The sequence below is a fragment of the Aedes albopictus genome, unplaced genomic scaffold (genome assembly GCF_035046485.1).
Source record: "Aedes albopictus strain Foshan unplaced genomic scaffold, AalbF5 HiC_scaffold_359, whole genome shotgun sequence".
In the NCBI taxonomy this organism is placed as follows: domain Eukaryota; kingdom Metazoa; phylum Arthropoda; class Insecta; order Diptera; family Culicidae; genus Aedes; species Aedes albopictus.
Genome location: NW_026917154.1, coordinates 5,923 through 25,728, shown reverse-complemented (window position 1 = coordinate 25,728; position 19,806 = coordinate 5,923). Strand labels below are relative to the sequence as shown.

Genomic DNA, 19,806 nt, shown 5'->3' with positions numbered 1-19,806 from the left:
GATGACTATTGCTTACTAGCCTATCCGGGCTGTTTTAAACAGGAGGAATACTGTTCATCAAGTCGTAGCTAAGAAGAAGGCCATTTTACTCTGCTACATATTATGAATGATTCCAATTAGCAACGCATTAACTTGCACAATAATTTAGCTCTTTTTGAAATACGTAAAAACTATAACGATTGGTGGGAGTTCGGCTTTGCAGTCAACAGATCTCTAGAACGACCGTTCAGGATTCGTCCCTACGTTTCGTCAATTGTTGGTGCCTTCTTCAAGGGAGAAATCATGAAAATCGTTCACCATCTAATGTCTTTGCTAATAGTGTTGTCGTGTTATGATGTGGTAGGTTGTACATCCCGAGCAGGAGAAAATAGCTGAAGAATAACAAACTCAGGTATGGAAAACCGAATACCTACAACCTGAATGAGGTATTAGGAAGACCTGCATAAGAGGTAAAATACCTAAAATAATAACTGACGTGTACTCTGTGCATAACACGTGAATAATGACATCAGGTATGGCAATGCCTAAATAATAATCGGCGATTTTTTCATACAAATAGTGGTTTTTCCATAATTGAATAATACCTCGAGCAGTCCTCAACATCAAACCAATAACTCGTATTTTATCAATACCTACAAAATACCAAAATAAGTTATTTCCAATACCAGCATAACCGACCACCTATATCTTGTCTTGGTATGATACCTGATTTTGGTATGCTGCAGTTATGTGTCAGTTATCACTGGTCGACAGTGGATCACGCACTTTGACCACTTGTTCTATTTCTGATGGATTTTGGCCCGCTGATTCCGAATCTGACTTCGGAATTGCTGTAACACGTACAGTTTTAGAGAAAAAAAGGTTTTTTTTTTTACAAAATTTAATATTTTCATTAAAAATAAACTATTGTCTTTATATCATTATTTTTTTATCTGCTCATCTCAACCAATATTTATATTCGATAGATTTTGATCCACTGATTTAGAATCTGACCTTAGAATTTCAGTAACACGTACAGTTTTTGAGAAAAATGGGAATTTATTCACAAAATTTCATATTTTCAGAGAAAATAAAATTATTGCCTTTTTAAATTTGAGGTTTTTATCTACTCATCTTAACCAATATTTTTTAATAAATAGATTTTGATCCACTAATTCGTAATCTGACCTTCTGACGTAATCTGACGTAATCTATTACTGTAACACGTAAAATTTTTGAGAAAAAGGGATTTTTATTCACAAATTTTTTTATTTCCATAGAAAATAAAATATTGTCTTTATAGGGTATGTGTTCCATCATTAATCTCACGCTCCCATATTCATCCTATTCGAAAACAAGCGATTACGGCACCGATTGATTCCGTTCTTTTTGATTTCATGGGTGCTCACTTCTAACAAAAAATACAAAAATAAGAAACATAACAAACAGCGCTTCAATCCTTTGTTTTTCGTAGGATGAAAATGGGAGCCACATGCTTAAGAAGGGAACCAATACCCTAGTTTTATTTTTTTATCTGCTCATCTTAACCAATATTCATATTCAATAGATTCTCGTATACTGATTTGGAATCTGACTTCAGAATTCTGAAACGCATACAGTTTTTGAGCGAAATAGGGTTTTATTCACAAAATTTCATTTTTTCTTAAAAAAAATGAAATATTGTCTTTATAATTTAATTTTGTCTCTGCTCATCATAAACAATAATTACTTTTAATGGATTTTGATCCATTGATTCGTAATCTGACATAAGAATTTGAGTAAAACGTATTTTTTTTTTGAGAAAAATTGGGTATAATTCACAAATTTTCATATTTTCATAAAAAATGAAATATTGTCTTTATAATTTTATTTTTTATTATCTGCTCATCATGAACAATATTTATATTTAATGGTTTTTGAGTCACTGATTCGTAATCTGACATAAGAATTTGTGTAACACATAAACTTCCTAAGAAAAATAGGGTTTTGTTCACAAAATTGCATATTTTCATAGAAAATAAAATCTTGTCTTTATAATTTTAAATAACTGATTCAGAATGTGACTTAAGAATTTGTGTAACACGTACAATTTTTGAGTAAAATGGAATTTCATTTATAAAATTTTATAGAAAATAAACTATTGTCTTTACAATTTTTATCTGCTAATCTTAAACAATATTTATATTCAATACATTTTTATTTACTGATTCGGAAACTAACCTAAGAATTTTTGTAACACGTTCAATTTTTGAGAAAAATGGGGTTTAAATCGCAAAATTTTATATTTTCATAAAAATAAAATACTGTGTTGTTAATATCATTTTTTTATCTACTAACCATAACCAATATTTATATTCAAACGATTTTGATCCACTGATTCGGAATCTGACCTAAGATTTTGTGTAACAGTTCACGAATTAGCGCGGTACGTATCCCCGGCGTGGAAAAAAAGCTGACTGTGCAAATACATAAGGACGATTCGCTGAATTCTTAGCATACCGTATAATTTCTGTAGCACGTACAGATTTTGAGAAAAATATAATTATATTTACAACATCATATATGGTCATTGAAAATAAAATATTAGGGGAACTCACTAAACAGATTAAATGGCTGCGTAAGCCATGATTTTCTGCTTATTTGAAATGTTTCATGATTTTGCGAATGAAATAATCAAAGATTGCCTTGGTGATCGCGACGTTTAATCAGTTTAATCGGTTTACGCTGTTTAGTGAATCCCCCTATTGTCTTTATTTTTTTTAAATCTACTGCTCATAGAAACAAAAATTCATATAAAATATTATTTGATAAGCTGACTTAGATTTATTGCTCAGAAACTCTGTAAAACGTACAGTTTTTGTGAAAAACAGGTGAAACATATTTTTTACATGAAAAAATTGAATTTATGAAAAAAAAATTTTTTTTTTCATGAGAATGTCAAATTTTGTTGATAAAACCCAACTTGAAAAAAAAATGAATGTGTTACAGCAATTCTAAGGTAAGAATAAGGAATAAGTGGATACATTAAATACAATCTATTACGATCTAGTAAAAAGCTGTCCATTAATGACGTAGGGGTTTATGGAAGGAGGGGAGTTTGAGAAATCTTTCACGCCATACAAATAAAAAGTGGGTTCTCATACAAATAACTGAACGTGGTACAGAAATTCTGAGGTTAGATTTCGAATAAGCATATTGAAATTTATTACATACAAATATTTGTTTTGATGAGAGGACCATAAATTTAAACAAAAGTAATATTTTTTCTATGAAAATACTGAATTTTGTGAATAAAACCCTATTTTTCTCAAAAAATTTAAATGTTACAGAAATTCTTAGGTCAGTTTCCGAATCAGTGGACCAAAATCTATTAAGTATAAATATTGGTTAAGATGAGTAGATAAAAAAAATAAAATTATAGAGACCATATTTTATTTTCTTTAAAAATATGATATTTTGTAAATAAAACCCCATTGTTCTCAAAACCTGTACGTGTTACTGAAATTCTTAGGTCAGATTTTGAATCAGTGCACTGATCCACTGCAGTGGATCAAAATCTTTTGAATATAGATATTAGTAATGATGAGCAGTAGGCCTGTCCACCTTTTTAAAAATGTTCTCTGATTCTCAAGTCCACCCCCATATTTTGATTGGCATCCTAAAAGAAGTAACTGGTCAAAATTTCAGCCAAATCCATTGAAATTAAGAGGTGCATCAAATCAATTTTGTGTTTTTCGACTATTTTTGAACTTCCAAAAATCATAACTACACTAAAACTTGTCAAAACTTAATTCTTTTGGCAGAAATTGAAAGCTATACTTGTTTGCTACAACTTCTCCGAACAACGTGTGCCAATAAAATTGAAGGAAACATGTGTAATTATCACATTTGTAGTCAGAAAAACCTTAAAAAGTTGATTTTTTGATAGATTTCGTTCTGCAACACCCTGATATACGTAATAAGTTAGATATTTTAAAACGGCATCATATTCTCTCATGTTTTTTGGTGAAAAGCGTGATTGCACCCGAAAAGCTAGTTTTTAGACCACATTTGGCTTTCACGAATTTCAGTAATTTTTGCTCAACTCCGACAGCATTGGTGTCAAAGAAGCAAATCACCAAAAAACATTGGAGAACATGATGCCGTTTTGAAAAATCCAACTTATTGCGTATATTAGGGTGTTCCAGAACGAAATCTATCAAAAAATCAACTTATTAAGGTTTTTCTGATTACATATATGATAATTACACATGTTTCCTTCAATTTTATTGGCACACGTTGTTCGGAGAAGTTGTAGCAAACAAGTATAGAATCAGAGAACATTTTTGAAAAGGTGGACAGGCCTAATGAGTATATAAAAATGTTAAGATTATAAAATCATTATTTTATTTCACAAAATTTCACGTGTTACAGAAGTTCTAAGGTTAGTTTCCGAATCGGTGGATGACAATCTATTAAATATAAATATTGATTAAGATGAGCAGATAAAAAAAATAAAATTATAAAGACAATAGTTTATTTCCTACGAAAATATGAATTTCATGAATAAAACCCCATTTTTTTCAAAAAATTCACGTGTTAGGGGGCATCCATTTAGTACGTCACGCTAAAAATGGGAATTTTCAACCCCCCCTCCCCCCTTCGTACGGGTTTTTCCTATACTTAATGCATTGCTTGTCACACTTTCCAGAACCCCCCCTCCCCCCTCTAAGCGTGACGTACTTTATGGATGCCCCCTTACTGAAATTCTTTGTTCAGATTCTGAATCAGAGGAATAAAATATATTGAAAATAAATATTGGTTACGATCAGCAGATAAAATGAAAAAAAAATTGAAAAGACAATATTGTATTTTCCATGGAAAATATTAAATATGATGAATAAAACCATATTTTCTCAAAAATTTTACGTGTTACTGAAATTCTTAGGTCAGATTCTATATCAGTGGATCAAAATCTATTGACCTAACTATTGGTTATGATGAGCAGATGAAAAATTCAAAATTATAAAGACAAGATTTTGTTTGGTATGAAATATGAAATTTTGTGAATAAAACCCTATTTTTCTCAAAAAAATTACGTATTACAGAGTCAGTATATGAAAATCTAATAAATATAAATATTGATTAAGAAGAGCAGATTAAAAAAATAAAACTATAATGACAATAGTTTACTTTCTTTAAAAATATGAAATTTTGTGAAAAAACTACATTTTTCTCAAAAATTTCACGAGTTACTGAAATTCTTAGGTTAGATTTTGAATCAGTGGATCAAAATCAACTGAATAAAAATATTGGTTATGATTGGCAGATACAATAAATAAAATTATAATGATAATAGTTTTTTCAAATAGGGTGAATAAAACCCTATTTTCTCAAAAAATCACGTGTTACTGAAATTCTTTGTTCAGATTCTTAATCAGTGGAACAAAATCTATTGAAAATAAATATTGGTTATGATCAGCAGATAAAATAAAATAAAATTATAAAGACAATAGGGGTACTCACTAAACAGATTAAATCGCTGCGTAAGCCATGATTTTCTGCTTATTTGAAATGTTTCGTGATTTTGCGAATGAAATAATCAAAGATTGCCTTGGTGATCACGACGTTTAATCAGTTTAATCAGTTTACGCTGTTAAGTGAATCCCCCTAATATTTTATTTTCCATGAAAATATTAAATATGATGCATAAAACCCTATTTTCTCAAAAATTTTACGTGTCAGATACTGAATCAATGGATCAAAATCTATTGAATATAACTATTGGTTATGATGAGCAGATGAAAAATTCAAAATTATGAATTTTTTTGAATAAAATCGTATTTTTCTCGAAAACTTCACGTGTTACAGAAATTCTTAGGTCGAATTCCGAGTCAGTATATAAAAATCTAATAAATATAAATATTGGTTAAGAAGAGCAGATGAAAAAATTAAAATAATAAAGACAATAGTTTATTTTCTATTAAAATATGAAATTCTGTGAAAAAAAAAAACATTTTTCTCAAAAATTTCACGAGTTACTGAAATTCTTTGTTCAGATTCTGAATCAGTGGATCAAAATCTATTGAAAATAAAAATTGATTATGATCAGCAGATGAAATAAAATATAATTATAAAGACAATATTTTATTTTCCATGAAAATATGAAATATGGTGAATAAATCCTTATTTTCTCAAAATTTTACGTGTTACTGAAATTCTTAGGTTAGGTTCTCAATCAGTGGATCAAAATTTATTGAGTATAACTATTGGTTATGATGAGCAGATGAAAAATTCAAAATTATAAAGACAAGATTTTGTTTTGTATGAAAATATGAAATTTTGTGAATAAAACCCTATTTTTCTCAAAAAAATACGTGTTACTGAAATTCTTAGTTCAGATTCCGAGTCAGTATATGAAAATCTAATAAATATTAATATTGCTTAAGATGAGCAGATAAAAAAATAAAATTATAAAGACAATAGTTCATTGAAAATAGAAAATATAAAATTTTGTAAATAAATCCGTATTTTCTCAAAAAATTTACGTGTTACTGAAATTCTTAGGTCAGATTAAGAATCAGTGGATCAAAATCTATTGAATATAAATATTAGTTATAATGAGCAGATGAAAAATTTAAAATTAAAATACCAATATTTTATTTTATATGACATATTAAATTTTGTGAATAAAATCCAATTTTTCTCAAAAACTGTACGTGTTACAGGAATTCTGAAGTCAGATTCGAAATCAGCGGGCCATATTCCATTAGAAATGGAACAAATGGTCAAAGTGCGTGAAAAAATAAATGAATAAATGTTTCTAGCTGCCAAGTGTTCGCTAAACCCGATTTCGTCATCAAAAGTTCTATAAATATTTAAATTTATGCATTAAATTGTACTTTTCCGGAAGTTATAACATATTAGTATGTAAATTGCATACTTTAAGGCGTTTTTCTTAAGATTTATTCAACTTTGAACTTAAATAATTAAAAATTTAGTAAACTTGTAAAAATTTTGCATAGCTTTTCACATTCCGGGTGGTTAATTCAGGAGGAAAAAATATTTCCAACACTTACAAAAACATTTCACTGACTGATCAATTTCACCGCGAAATTTAAATTTTTGATTTTTCATTTCAATGATATTTTTTGTAATAAAATGATTTACAGTAGAATTTTTAACCTCGTTGACTGATGAAAATCATGGTTGTACTTGTTTTAGAGCATTAAATTTAACCATATCGATAAGTATGCAAATTCGTCAAGAACTACAAAAATTGACCAATTTCACCCGAAATCACGGCAGCTATTTTCAACTGTAGGGTTGTCAGGGTGGCCAGCGAACCGGGAAAACCGGGAGAACCGGGAAAAAGCCGGGAATTCGGTATCACCGGGAAAAAACCGGGAAATATTCGGGAATTCAGATTGCCACCGGGAAAATTTTGCCTTTCCAGGAATAATTCCATACTGCTCTATTATTTCTAATTATTAATCACTTTTTTATCATCCATGAAAATAATCTGTAATGCCAAGCTTGTTGCTGGTTTAACAGAAGTTGCAATATTTCGATGTATTTTATTGAAAATACGATATTTAGATGTTGAGAATTTTAAAATCATAATATCGGTTGCTGAAGTCGATCTGTTAAGTCATTTTAAAAGTTTTTATTCTTAGTTTTCAGCAAATCAAGAGGAAACAATAATTTATAATTCCTGCGTAATAATGTAAAGAGTTTCAGTAAACTTTAGTAAAGGGCAATCTTCCTCTGAATTAGTCTTGTATCGATGTCACCAAAATACAATAATGCTACAAAAACTTCGGCACTCACATGTTTCTTTTCACTTGTCTACATCAAATTGAAATTGTGGGAAATGTATAACAACAGCAACAAGGAATTGATGAAAGACAGACTAAATGGAGTAAATAGGACGTTGTCGTTGGCTAAATTTTAACAACAGTTATGTACAACTAAACTGAAACCTAGAATCAGTATTTTTACTTGGCCAAACGTAATTCTAAGCAGTTTTTTTGGCAAGTGTTACTAAAACAAATAATGTTATTATATGGAACATGAGAGACGAACACAAAACAATAAAGCCTATAGGCTTTCTGAAATAAATTGTAAAATTGTTAAAAGGAATTAACGATTGCTCAAAGGAATTTAGCAATAAGGCCAGCTTCGTGTTCAAAAGGAATCGCTCAAGAAAGTTTTAGACCAATTCCTGGAATTCCACAGTGACAGCCATTTGAATTGTCATTCCTTCGCAACTGCGTACTGCGAAGAAAAACGGTTTCTTGGGCGATTCATGCAAGAATTTCTGTAATATAATTGCTTTCCATCAAAAGTTTGAATATTTTTCAAAGAAGCCTGTGCGCCAAAAATGGCTGAATCTGAACATGTTGTTTAAATTAAGTTGATATGAAACATCTTCAAAATTTTAACACAAGTATCAGGCATACTGTATCAATTCTAGTGGAAATGATGTTTTGACGTTCAAACTAAAAATGAGAAGAAATGTGAAAGTACTTTACAGTTGCAAAAATGTACATGTACAGTTTTTACAGAAACCTATGTTTCATTGGCATTGCAAAAAAATGACATCAGGAATTAAAATTCTTAAGAGATTATTTCTGAATTTTACCCAAAAGAATCTCTTGAAGTTCACCCAGGAGTTTAATTGAAAATTCAAACATATGTTAGTTCTGAAATATATCCTGGAACAGCTCCTGAACCGATAGGGATTATTTTATTCAACACAAGTAAACAAACAAGTAAAACCGGGAAAAAATTGAAAATTTCGGGAAAAAACCGGGAGAAAACCGGGAAATCAAAATCTGAAATTCACTGGCCACCCTGGGTTGTTTTTAACTACATCCGATTCTTTTTTTTTTTGCTCGGGTCTGGTTTTTGCTATAACTCAGTCAATTTTAAACCGATTCTCATGAAATGTTGTACACTGATAGTACTAACCGTGCCTACACTGTCGTGAATCGCATATCAGTCCCATCTTTGCTGGATTTCCTATGCAAATGGGACAGATATGCGATTCACGGCAGAACATGTGTACAAAATTTCTTGACAATCGGTTAAAAATTGGCTGAGTTATAGCAAAAACCAAATCCGTGCAAAAAAAGAATCGGGTGTATCCCCAAAAAAGTCGAACCGTCGAAAATTAAAAAAAAGTAAAAATATATTAATATACTTACGTATTGCCACATTGCTTATACCACCAAGCTCCACCTTCTTCTTGTGCACAATTGCCGTTGAACTTGTCATTATCACTGTCTCGCGTTGTAAACATGTTTCCCTCGTGAACTCTCATTGAATCATTGATAGATCCTGCATGCGCTCCAAGTCGTTTCAGCACATATTTCTCAGTTTCATTACCTATTTCAAAACTGTTATAACTACCATAACCATAATTGCCATCGTGGTCTTCGATTTCCACCATCAAGGTAGTATTTTTATTCTTTGTCAACTTGTGCAACTTTTCGAGCCCGATCCAAAACTCGCCATCAACTTTCCCGAAACCATTCTTATAGTCCGTCCAGTTACGGTAGAAATTTACCGAACCATCAAAACGATGTTGAATTACGAGCCATCCTCCACCATGTTTTTCCTGCTCACAAAAACCCACAAACGGCTGTTCGTTGGCATCGGGCTGTAATCGAAATTTTCCAGACATTTTGGACGGTTCTTCCGAACATGACCGGATTACATATTTTGCTTGTTTCTCCATTGTATGTTCTATCTTGGACAACTTCTGTTCAATAATTTCTAATTTGGATATCAGCAGTTCAAACCCAAAGCCGTATCCACCAGGTATCACTTGCATGTTCCCGTTCTTTACCGGTTGAGCCGCACAAAAGAAGCCTAACGCAAAAGCCACAATGATAAATTTGGCTGCCATTTTTTCCTAACTTGCAACGACACAAGTGCCACAATATCGCCTTGTCGAAACTATTAAATAAACTGGAGCTTTGAACTGCAGGATGCTGTGATATTTATACCATCAAATGTGATTTTTTAGCACAATATAATTCATTCGCAAGTTGTTATCACAGGATGTACTGAACCATGATACTCATACGCGTATAACATATTCTTCGGGAAACACCCTAGATATTATAATCTCGCCAAAAAGACTGAAACTCCCATCAGCTCTTTTACATATGTTTAGAATGTACATACTGATATACCTACTTCAAATACGTAAATCACTCACGAATGGCATCACCGCTCGATCGCTTGAGTAGATGTATGAGAAATTAGATCGCTAATGGCGCTGTTGCCAATAAATTAATTAATTTCATTTCATATCTCAGATGTATTTATCTATTATTTTTAAATACGCATGTTGTTGTGGATGTTTTGTTTTGGCTATAAAAATTTGTTTGACACTTGTAGGACCGGTATTGACGCTGTAAGGGCGTGGCAAACTAGATGTTGGTCACACGAACGCTCGCGACATTGACATTCTGTGGCTAGTTATTCTACTACCTATCGCTTGCGATGTGAATGTGGACGAATGAGTAATTTCCAAGTGTGGCTTTCCATCGTTCGCCGGAGTTTTCTGTTATCTTGCTTGTCAGCACACAAACTAAAGCGACAACCGTTCGCTGCTGACTGTCTTCGGATGTGGAAGAATAAGTAAAGTTGAAATCAGGAACCCTGTACGTAATCATCTTTTTATCATCATAAGTTTTGACATTTAATTGAAAGAATGATGTAACAACAGAGGCGGTACACTCGTGGTTACAACGATATTATAGCCTACTTCTCTTCACTAAAACAAGTGGAGCACTCTTTAGGATGTTAGAAAGCGGCATCTGTTTTGGACATAACGTGATTTCAATTCCGGTCACACCGTCTACGTGACACTATGGCACATAGGATGGTCAAAAATTATGATCTGACCGTAGTTGTGTATTCTAAAAGTCGGCAAATTCTTCGCAAATCAATTCAACTCATGTATTCAAAGTACTATTGTGCAGGAAGCTTTTAAATTGAGATAGGGTACGAGTGCCATCAGTAATCTCACGCTCCCATATTCATCCTATTCGAAAACTAGCGATTACGGCACCGATTGATTCCGTTCTTTTTTGTTTCATGTGTGCTCACTTCTAACAAAAAATACAAAAACAAGAAACGTAGTAGGATGACAATGGGAGGTACATGCTTAATAAGGGAACCAATACCCTAGATGTAGCTTTAGAATAACGACCAAAATATTTTAAGGCTCAAGCATCCGACATCATTTTTTTTACCATGACCATGAAAATGTATTCATTGTATTTCATTCTTCATGAGGAATAAATACAGTGAATACATTTTCGTTGCGAAAACTTTAGTTTGGAACGAAGAAACTGCTTTCAAATGTTCAATGATGACGATGATTTCAATGACGAATTGTTCCACGTTAATCATTATTTTTGCCCACCGGATCATGACACGCCATCAGAGTGCAACGAAGAAATTTTTCTTCCTAATCCACCTAATCCACAAAACGTGAAAAAAGTGCAAACATTATTTTTGGTAGCATAATTTTGATTGATTTTATCAATATTGCCATAAAATACTTCTCCAACATTCGCTGAGATAACATAACAGAATAATACTTCTCCAACATTTTCTTAGATTTTTTTTAGCCTGTTACTTAGTACAAATTGCCTAAATGGAGGAGAACGTGCCTCTGAAGCAGACCTACTGATACATGGTTAATCATAGCTTAATAATGACGTTAATCAGAAATCATCAAAATCATGCGTAAAATAAACTATTATTTTAAATAACTAGAAACGTATGAACTTCTTTCAATGAATTTCCCTGGCCAAGTTCGCAGGGGTTGATGGTATTAAAGTGAAGGAGTTTCGTTTTGATTATTGTAATGTAGTGTTCTTTAGTGAAACATATCACCTTTTTAACACTTTAATGCGCCTCCAACGGTTCATCACGAACCGGCTGCTGCAGATGGAGTATGACTGATCATATGCATCAGACATGCTCGATAAACACGGAGGATCCGCCAGGGCTCAGTAGAGTCTATTCCCAAGCAATAGTTCCAAGTCGGTTGGATTTGAGAAGGTTTTGATGATCGTTACAAATCCTAATAAAAGTAATACAGGATTTGTGACAGGTTTTGGAACCTTTAACAGCCAGCTGACTTCAAAATGTTGTTTGGGCTCTATTTCCCACGTTTCTCGGTTGATTTTGATTAGTAATTTATTAATGTCATAGTCGCTTGGTCGATTATTTACCATGTTAGTTGGTCATATTTTCTTTAAATAATGCAATTAAAATAAACCGACGAATTAATAGTGGGAAGGAGATTTGCAGCACTTAATTGTGCTGATAGATTCGAAGCTAACGTGCGAACATTTAAACGCATTGTTGACATCAATGCGTTCGACGTGACATTTCGGACAAAAGCTGACTGCTTTTTATTAACTGAACAACGTTACTTTTGTATGACTAAGTTGACATTTCTAGGCCACGCATGAGAAAATGACATGGTTTATCGAGGTAGGACCGATAGGACAGAACGAATTTGAATATTTTTCATAGTATTTGTAGGGGGATGAATACATAATAGTTGACAAGTAATTTTTGTTTTATTACAATCAACTGACCAACTTGGCGAGGCTTGCTTACATAACAACTGACAATAAAGAAACCTATTTTCCTTGACTTTCTACGCAATGGACATCCGACCAAACACACGTGTTTTCATTAATCTCCTAGGCATTATTAAGACATGACGTATGTGCATGACGAAACAACTAGCAGGACACAGTTCCAGACGTCTCTTTTTAATAACGACATTCAGCATATTTCCAATAAAACTACACTTCAATAAAGCAAAGACTAAAGCTACTATGATAGAACAGATCAGAATGACTTAATTGACTATTACCTTGGAGATCTACTTCGAATAACTGACAAATTGACAAGAACCTAACTAAATACATGGACCATACTACAAAAAACCAATTGACAAAAAGAAAAAAAAGGGAAACTTTTATTAAAACTATTTTTGTTCAACGCAGGCCAAAACAGTGTCGACTTGGGCCACACACGCCTACGTACTTCTGTGTGTTGAAACAAAAATAGAGGCTCCTAGAAGCAAATGTAGGGAAAGGGTGCGGTGTAGAACATAAGCACAGTGTTGCTACCGCCGTAATCACTTTGAAAAAAAATGAAAAAAAAAATAAATAAAATAACTAGAAACGTATGAACTTCTTTCAATGAATTTCTGCATAATATTTTACAAAGCTATTTGTCGAGAAATACAGTTCGAGTATAATCGAGGAATCACATAGTTTGCAGAGTTTCGACTGTCTATTGCCAGGAAACACTAAGCAAACTTATTGTAGCTGAAAACCCCTGGAACTCTGGTAGTAGTCAGAGAATTCTTGTCGATGGGATTTTGTATGTTGACGAACTTTGAAAAGGATTTTCTGATTGAGACCATGGAGAAATTATTGACTTAATTTTAGAGATTCTATCCAGATTTTTTCTGTTGTAGTTCCTTGTTATAGTTTGATTTTTTGCCGAAATACCTGGCTGAGCTATGGGACAAATTTCAATTAATGTTTTCATTGAAATTTTAAAATTATTTCTTAATTTGCTAGTGAAGGACTTCCTGAAATTATTGCTTTGCAGGAGTTTTTAACGGTATTTCTAGAAATTTCAGAATGAGTTCATAGAAAAGCTCTCTGCAATCACCAAAGTCATACTAACAATTTCGTATAGTGGCATTTTATTTTATTTTTTTGAATAATTACTAAAAACATTGAAAATTAATTCGTCGCGTAAGAATTTCTGGTGGATTTTTTATGGAATTATGAATTGATTACAAAATACTGGGAACTCTTAAAGTGTTATCTACGTAACGATTTGTAGAATTACTGGATTAATTTATAAATAAATACGTAGAATCCTTGCAATTCATGACATTAAAACAAAGCAAAATTGCAAGTTGATAACCAGAAGACATGATTCTTTAGATTTTTTTTATGAAATCTTTCATAATCCCTGGTGTTATTAATGGAAAACATGAAAAGTTTCTTGCACGAATTCCTTAGGACAGACATATGCACTTTGTAAAAGAGTTTTTAACCATTATTCCTAATGTAAATCTGAAGAATTGCTTTATGTGCTTCTTGGGGTTCTTCAGGGTTGGCTGACGAAACATTGTTCTGAAATCTTGAATGTCAAAAGAAAAAAGAAACATCTTATTCTGAAATTATTTTAAGCCCATTTCTTGTCATCTCATGATTTTGCGTTACCATGGGTTATTCCAATAGTCTGAATGCTACTCAAAACCAGTACTAGATCTCATTTTAAATCCTAGATTCATTTTCCTATCCTAGAGGAATTCGACTAAAATTGGATAAATTACTTTTTTTTTGTACGCTACGCAACAGTTTCCATAAATAAATATTCACGAGTTTCCAAGTGAGTTTAAAAATGGGATTAAAAATTAAGCCCAAAATATCGATTTTTTTTTTTCCTAAAATATCTAAAAAGAGCCTTACAATTTTCGCCAGAAATGTCTAAGTTTTGTTTTTCAGGGTTTGAGAGTTTCTCTACAAATTCAGCTAGAAATTGTTTATAAATAGAAAACCTATGGCAATACCCACACACTTAGAAAAATTCATGTAAATTTGCGTCATTTTGGATGCACATATAAAAGCGGCACATATGACATAAAATTTAAACGCCCAAGTGACGTAATTTTCTGTCACATTTAACTGGATTTTTCGTCATATGAAACGTACTGACTCACGATTCACAAATTGTTTACGTCACCTTGATCTCAATTTTACAAGGATGACGTATATTCAAGTCAAAAGACCTGTAAATTTACGTCATTAAACTGTTTACGTTCTGTGCAGTAATTTTACGTCACGAGTAATTTTGATTTTTCCGTAGTGTGCAGGTATTTTCAAAATTTGAAAAAAAATCTAAAGGCATATTTCTCGAAGTGGAACACAATATTTGAAAAACTATTTGGTAGCGGTTGTGCACAATGATGACCGGTTTGGTGCCTACCAAATATTTTTTCGGTAAAAGCTTTTCATTTTGAGAAATTCGAGTTTAGATGCTTTTCGCCATACACACTTCGAAAAAATCTTGTAATTTTGTGTCATATAAGTCCGACATATAAAAGCAACACATTTGACGCAAAATTGTGTGCAATCTTATTTTTACAGGAAACGGAAAATGTTTGACTCATGTAATTTTACCGCAACAGCTCAGCGCGTCGGCTGCTTGTATACATGATTGAGAACTGTGCTATTTATAGCACCGAATATTGAAACAAAAAAAAAATACAAAAAGTTTCATTCGGGAATCGAACTTTGATCCTCAGAGTGTCAGTTTTCGATCTTGCTCTCTCGGCTAACTCACCACGTTGAAGAGATGACAGTCGAAGATGAACAACTTCTACCATAAACACACTTGCCAGTTCGGCTGTCGTGTCGTCACTGCTGGCGTGTATGTATGTACTGAGACAGCCGTCATCGCAGCCAAGCAGACAAAGCCGCCTTCTGATTGACTGAGCGTGGCTGTTTTCGTTCACCACTGCATCGGCTGATGGCAACGGATTGTCATTTCCAGGTTTGTGGCTCAACTCGGTGTTAAATTTATGAGCGGTTTTCATGCTGTTTCACCTTCGTTATAAACAAATTTCCAATCGGCTGCAGTCTTCATCTGATTTTGTAAGGTGCTGTTTGACAGTTCAACATCAGTAATCATTATGTTTCTGTAACATATCGCGTAAATTTACAGCATAGAGATCTAAATTATCAGTTCTGTGATATAAAATTATGGCTGGAAGAACTCAAATAATATAAACTTAATACGTACGTCACAAAAAGTGTAAAAATGTGGCACATTTATGTTTATGTAAAGCTTTTTCAGGCAGTTCGATCAATTGTGTCACTATTAAAATTGAGATTTTTTTAGTGTGTACAAAATAAAATTATTTTACTCCAGCTGACCAACATTGAACGCACTCCCTGCGGGTAATCCATTCCCACTAAACAGGATTTTTCACAGGAATTTATGTAAAAACCCTTTATATATACGAAATATTAAACTATATGCAATCTAATGGATTTCGGATAATTTTGAATCTGGTGGTTTGTATATGAACCTATTAATGTTAATATAACGTAATTTGATTTTCCTAATGATTATTTGTTTACTTAATTATTGATTATATTTCCTGATTTGCCACCAGCATTGTATGTGAAAACTATCACATACATTTATTCAGTATTTTTGCAATAATCTTCTTCCAGGAAATATGTTAGCAAATTCCTCGAAGAATTTCACCAGAAAACACTCCGATCATTCTGGCCGTAGGAATCAAAACAGAATTACGTCAATAATTAATACTATCAGTGACGTCCACACGTCTTAAAAGTGGACGTCCGCACGTCCCCAACTAGCTCACCTATCTCTTTATCTCAGGGGCAAACGTCCGCACTAGTGGATACTCACCTGTACCTTTCGCAACCGTCGTGAACAATAGAGGCTGAAAATCAATTTCTCGGCTCACACAAGAAGCAATGCAAATTTTAGGCAAAATCAAAGAAAGCTAATTTTATTTTATCATTTACGAATAATTTATTGAAATTGTCAAAGCACTAGTTGGAAAAGAGGAACGGACTCACTTGCTCACTGCTGAAGAGACGGGGTGATATCACCACCACGCGGTACCACGTGGCGCCACCGGTTCCCAACCGGTCGATGACGATTCGCTGGACGTCGCCGGATTCCTACCGGCGGATGGGGTTTCCTGGGTCTCGCCGGTCCCTGACCGGCCGTGGGTATTCGTTGGGCTTCACCGGTATTAACCGGACTTTGGAGCGTTCACCTCTCACGGAGGACTTTCACGGTGATTCGGTCGTGTGTTGACGTACGACCTTCGGCAATCACTGGATAGCACTAGAGAGGAATCTCTATAGGGTTTAGCTCACTCGCGGTACCTTACGAAAACGGTCTACAAACGCCGCGGTCAATCACCGTACCGTCTTTAACTTTGAACCGTATCGCGACCTCTCACTAAACGACCGGCCTCAACGTTAGCGATAAGGAGAACCGGGGCTACTCCTAGCCTTACTAGTAAATAGGGTTATTAATCACTCCCCCACTAGAAATCGTATTGTCTGTGAACTAAACCACTTTTTGCAAAATGCAACTAACTTCTTCGCGGACTATAACTTTTGTCCGTAGACTTAAACTTGAATTTGGTCACTGCCGAAATAACACCTTGTTGCTTGTTTCACTATCCAGGATCAAAGAGACCTTCCATGTGGCCAGGGCAGCCTTATATAGGTTTGCCCAACTATTCGGGATGAATAGCCACAATCATACAGCAATCGGATGATCCTATTCCAAAACCCACGTTCTTCGTAGCTAAGGCCGCATTCCATATTTGCTGGTGTTGGTCTTGGCGCCACCCGGAGAGAGTCGAGCAGTTTATCGCATCCAACTGTGCTACCTAGCTATCTTCGAATTTCGGAATTGCCCTAGCTCCTAATTGGCGAACCGTTTTGAGAGAGCTCTCACTTGACGACACATCGTCTCTTTTTGCCGTGCTGCCAGCCTTTCCGATTTAATTCATTTTTTTTTTCGGAAAGCGGCGTGATGGTCTATATCAAAATCGGTTGCCATAAAACTCAAAGTAGATTTAGCGAAATTCGATTTTTCTTTTATTTGGTTTTAATTAATTTAATATATATTCTTGTGTGAATATTTACATTTACATACAATATTATCTCAGGATATTAACAATACATAAACCGAGATATGAGATACAGCTTGTAAACTGCAGCGAAGGTTACATAATGCCGTCCTTCATACCTTAGAATTCCTTAGATAGCGTAAAAACTCCTTTAAGCAATTCATTAAAGAGTAAATATTTCAGCTAGCCAACTAGATTTTTTATTGGAACTTCATCAAGGATTTCTTACAGAGTTTACAAAGATCTTTTGTTAATTCCGACACAAATATTTTCAAGTATAGGTTTACGTTACAAGACATCCAGAATTAGAAGCAAATTTCAAGCGTATGTTATGTTACATGTAAATTTCTTTCGATGTTAACGTCTCCAAAATATTGTAAAACTGTCACAGCATCACAATGACAATGTAAATATTTCAGTAAGTTTTAAAGATTCACTTTGAAGCTTGGATTCTTGGATGTTTTACATGCTTCACAGGTATATAAAGAAAAGTCGGGAAATCAATGCGGGAAAATGTCGGGAAAAATGCGGGAATTTCAATTTTGATTTTGTGTGGCCACCCTGGAATTGTCATTTTGTGTGAGAAGTAGGCTATAACTCTCTCCTGTCCCTCTTGCACTTGCGTTAGAACGCCAGCTACGGCTACGTCACTGGCATCTGTGAGTTCTTCCTTCGGAAGGGAAGTGAAGCGTGGGTCCCGAGATGAACTCGGGACTAAAATCTCGTTAATACAGATAAAAAAAATCCTTCGCATAAAGAGAGAAATTAGACGCATCTATCTGATGTCCTGCGTCCAACAGTTCAGGGAGGTTGGCCACAGGCTCCCATAGAAGAAACATTTTGTCGTCCGGTCTCATGTTTCTTTGAAGAACTTCGAGTTTCTCCCCATCCGACATTAGATAAATCATTGAACGAAACATGCTGTCATAGTAGAATTCTTGGAAAGTTTCATTACGTTGTTGACTTCTTTGATAAATTCTAGCTCGTACCAGGGAGTCCAGCTCCGGGTGAGCAAAAGTTTTTCGCAATTCATAAAGTAGGTGTGCCCAATTTGCCAATCTACCTGCTGATCGCATGGACATGTACCAGTTTAACGCAGGTCCCGTAAATAAATGGAAGGCAGAATCAAAAAGCTCCGGCTCAGAGATATTTTCTGAGAGTGCTAGCTGGGATAGGGTTTCGAACTACTTCGGCACCCGCGTCAATTTCCGGCACCTCACAGCAAAACAAATCAAAATATCACTTGCCGCATATTTTCCAAACGCCGTTCCGTAGGTAATCGTCTCCCGCAACCTTTTCGCAACGGAATCCACAGTCAATGAGCTACACTTTCACTCTGAAGCCGCACAAGTGCTCAAAACAAATATTACTCGCAGACGGGTGCACTTCGGCAGCACAAAGATGGGTGCCGAAGTGATTTCTCATTTGATTTTGCTGGAAGTTCGGCACTGGTGACGAGAATTGGTGCTGGACTAGGTGCAGTAAACTCGTTCAAAATCAACTTTCCGGCAGAAAATCTTCACAACAATCACTGTTAACAACAAGTTCAATCAATAAGGTATCAGATTCAGACGGAAGAAGTGGTTGAAAACAGTCGTTTCGTTGTGAATTTAGGTTATAAATAATTTTGTTTACATGTTGTGCCGGGAATAGGGCAAAAAACCCTACCAGGTAAAGAAATTTACTTAGTTTTAGTCTGTGCCAACGTATTTCTCTAACTTCCATTTTGAGACGGGAAGCGATTTGCGTTGATAGAATCTTTGAAAAGGGTCCATTCCACTAGGTGGAACATATGGCGTCGGACCAATCATACTGACAGAAGTTGCAGCAGTATTCGTGGGAAAAACTCCAGCACTGGTCGAAAGCAGACGACCTGAATTTTCCCCTATCAAACCTGGTGCAGGATGTGGACTCCAACCGGTCGGACCAGACGAAAGTGGAACGGTAGAAGACTCCGGCAACGACGCTCTACTCCAAAAAGGTTCAGTGCTTTGACCTGGCAGGGTACCGTAAGGATTGTGAGTCCCTTCGCTCAAACTGAATGGAACCACCTTCTATGTATCCCCATCCCCACCCCAGGTATGTCAGAA

General features: G+C 34.4%; 1 protein-coding gene across 1 annotated transcript; it reads right to left on the bottom strand.

The window, feature by feature from the left end:
- Positions 1-8,826: 8,826 nt before the first annotated feature.
- On the bottom strand, positions 8,827-17,705 carry LOC134284625 (ryncolin-1-like). Its single transcript, XM_062843614.1, has one exon. It carries the CDS (start codon positions 9,869-9,871, stop codon positions 9,164-9,166), a length of 708 nt encoding a protein of 235 aa, XP_062699598.1. The 5' UTR covers positions 9,872-17,705; the 3' UTR covers positions 8,827-9,163.
- Between the last annotated feature and the right edge of the window lie 2,101 nt (positions 17,706-19,806).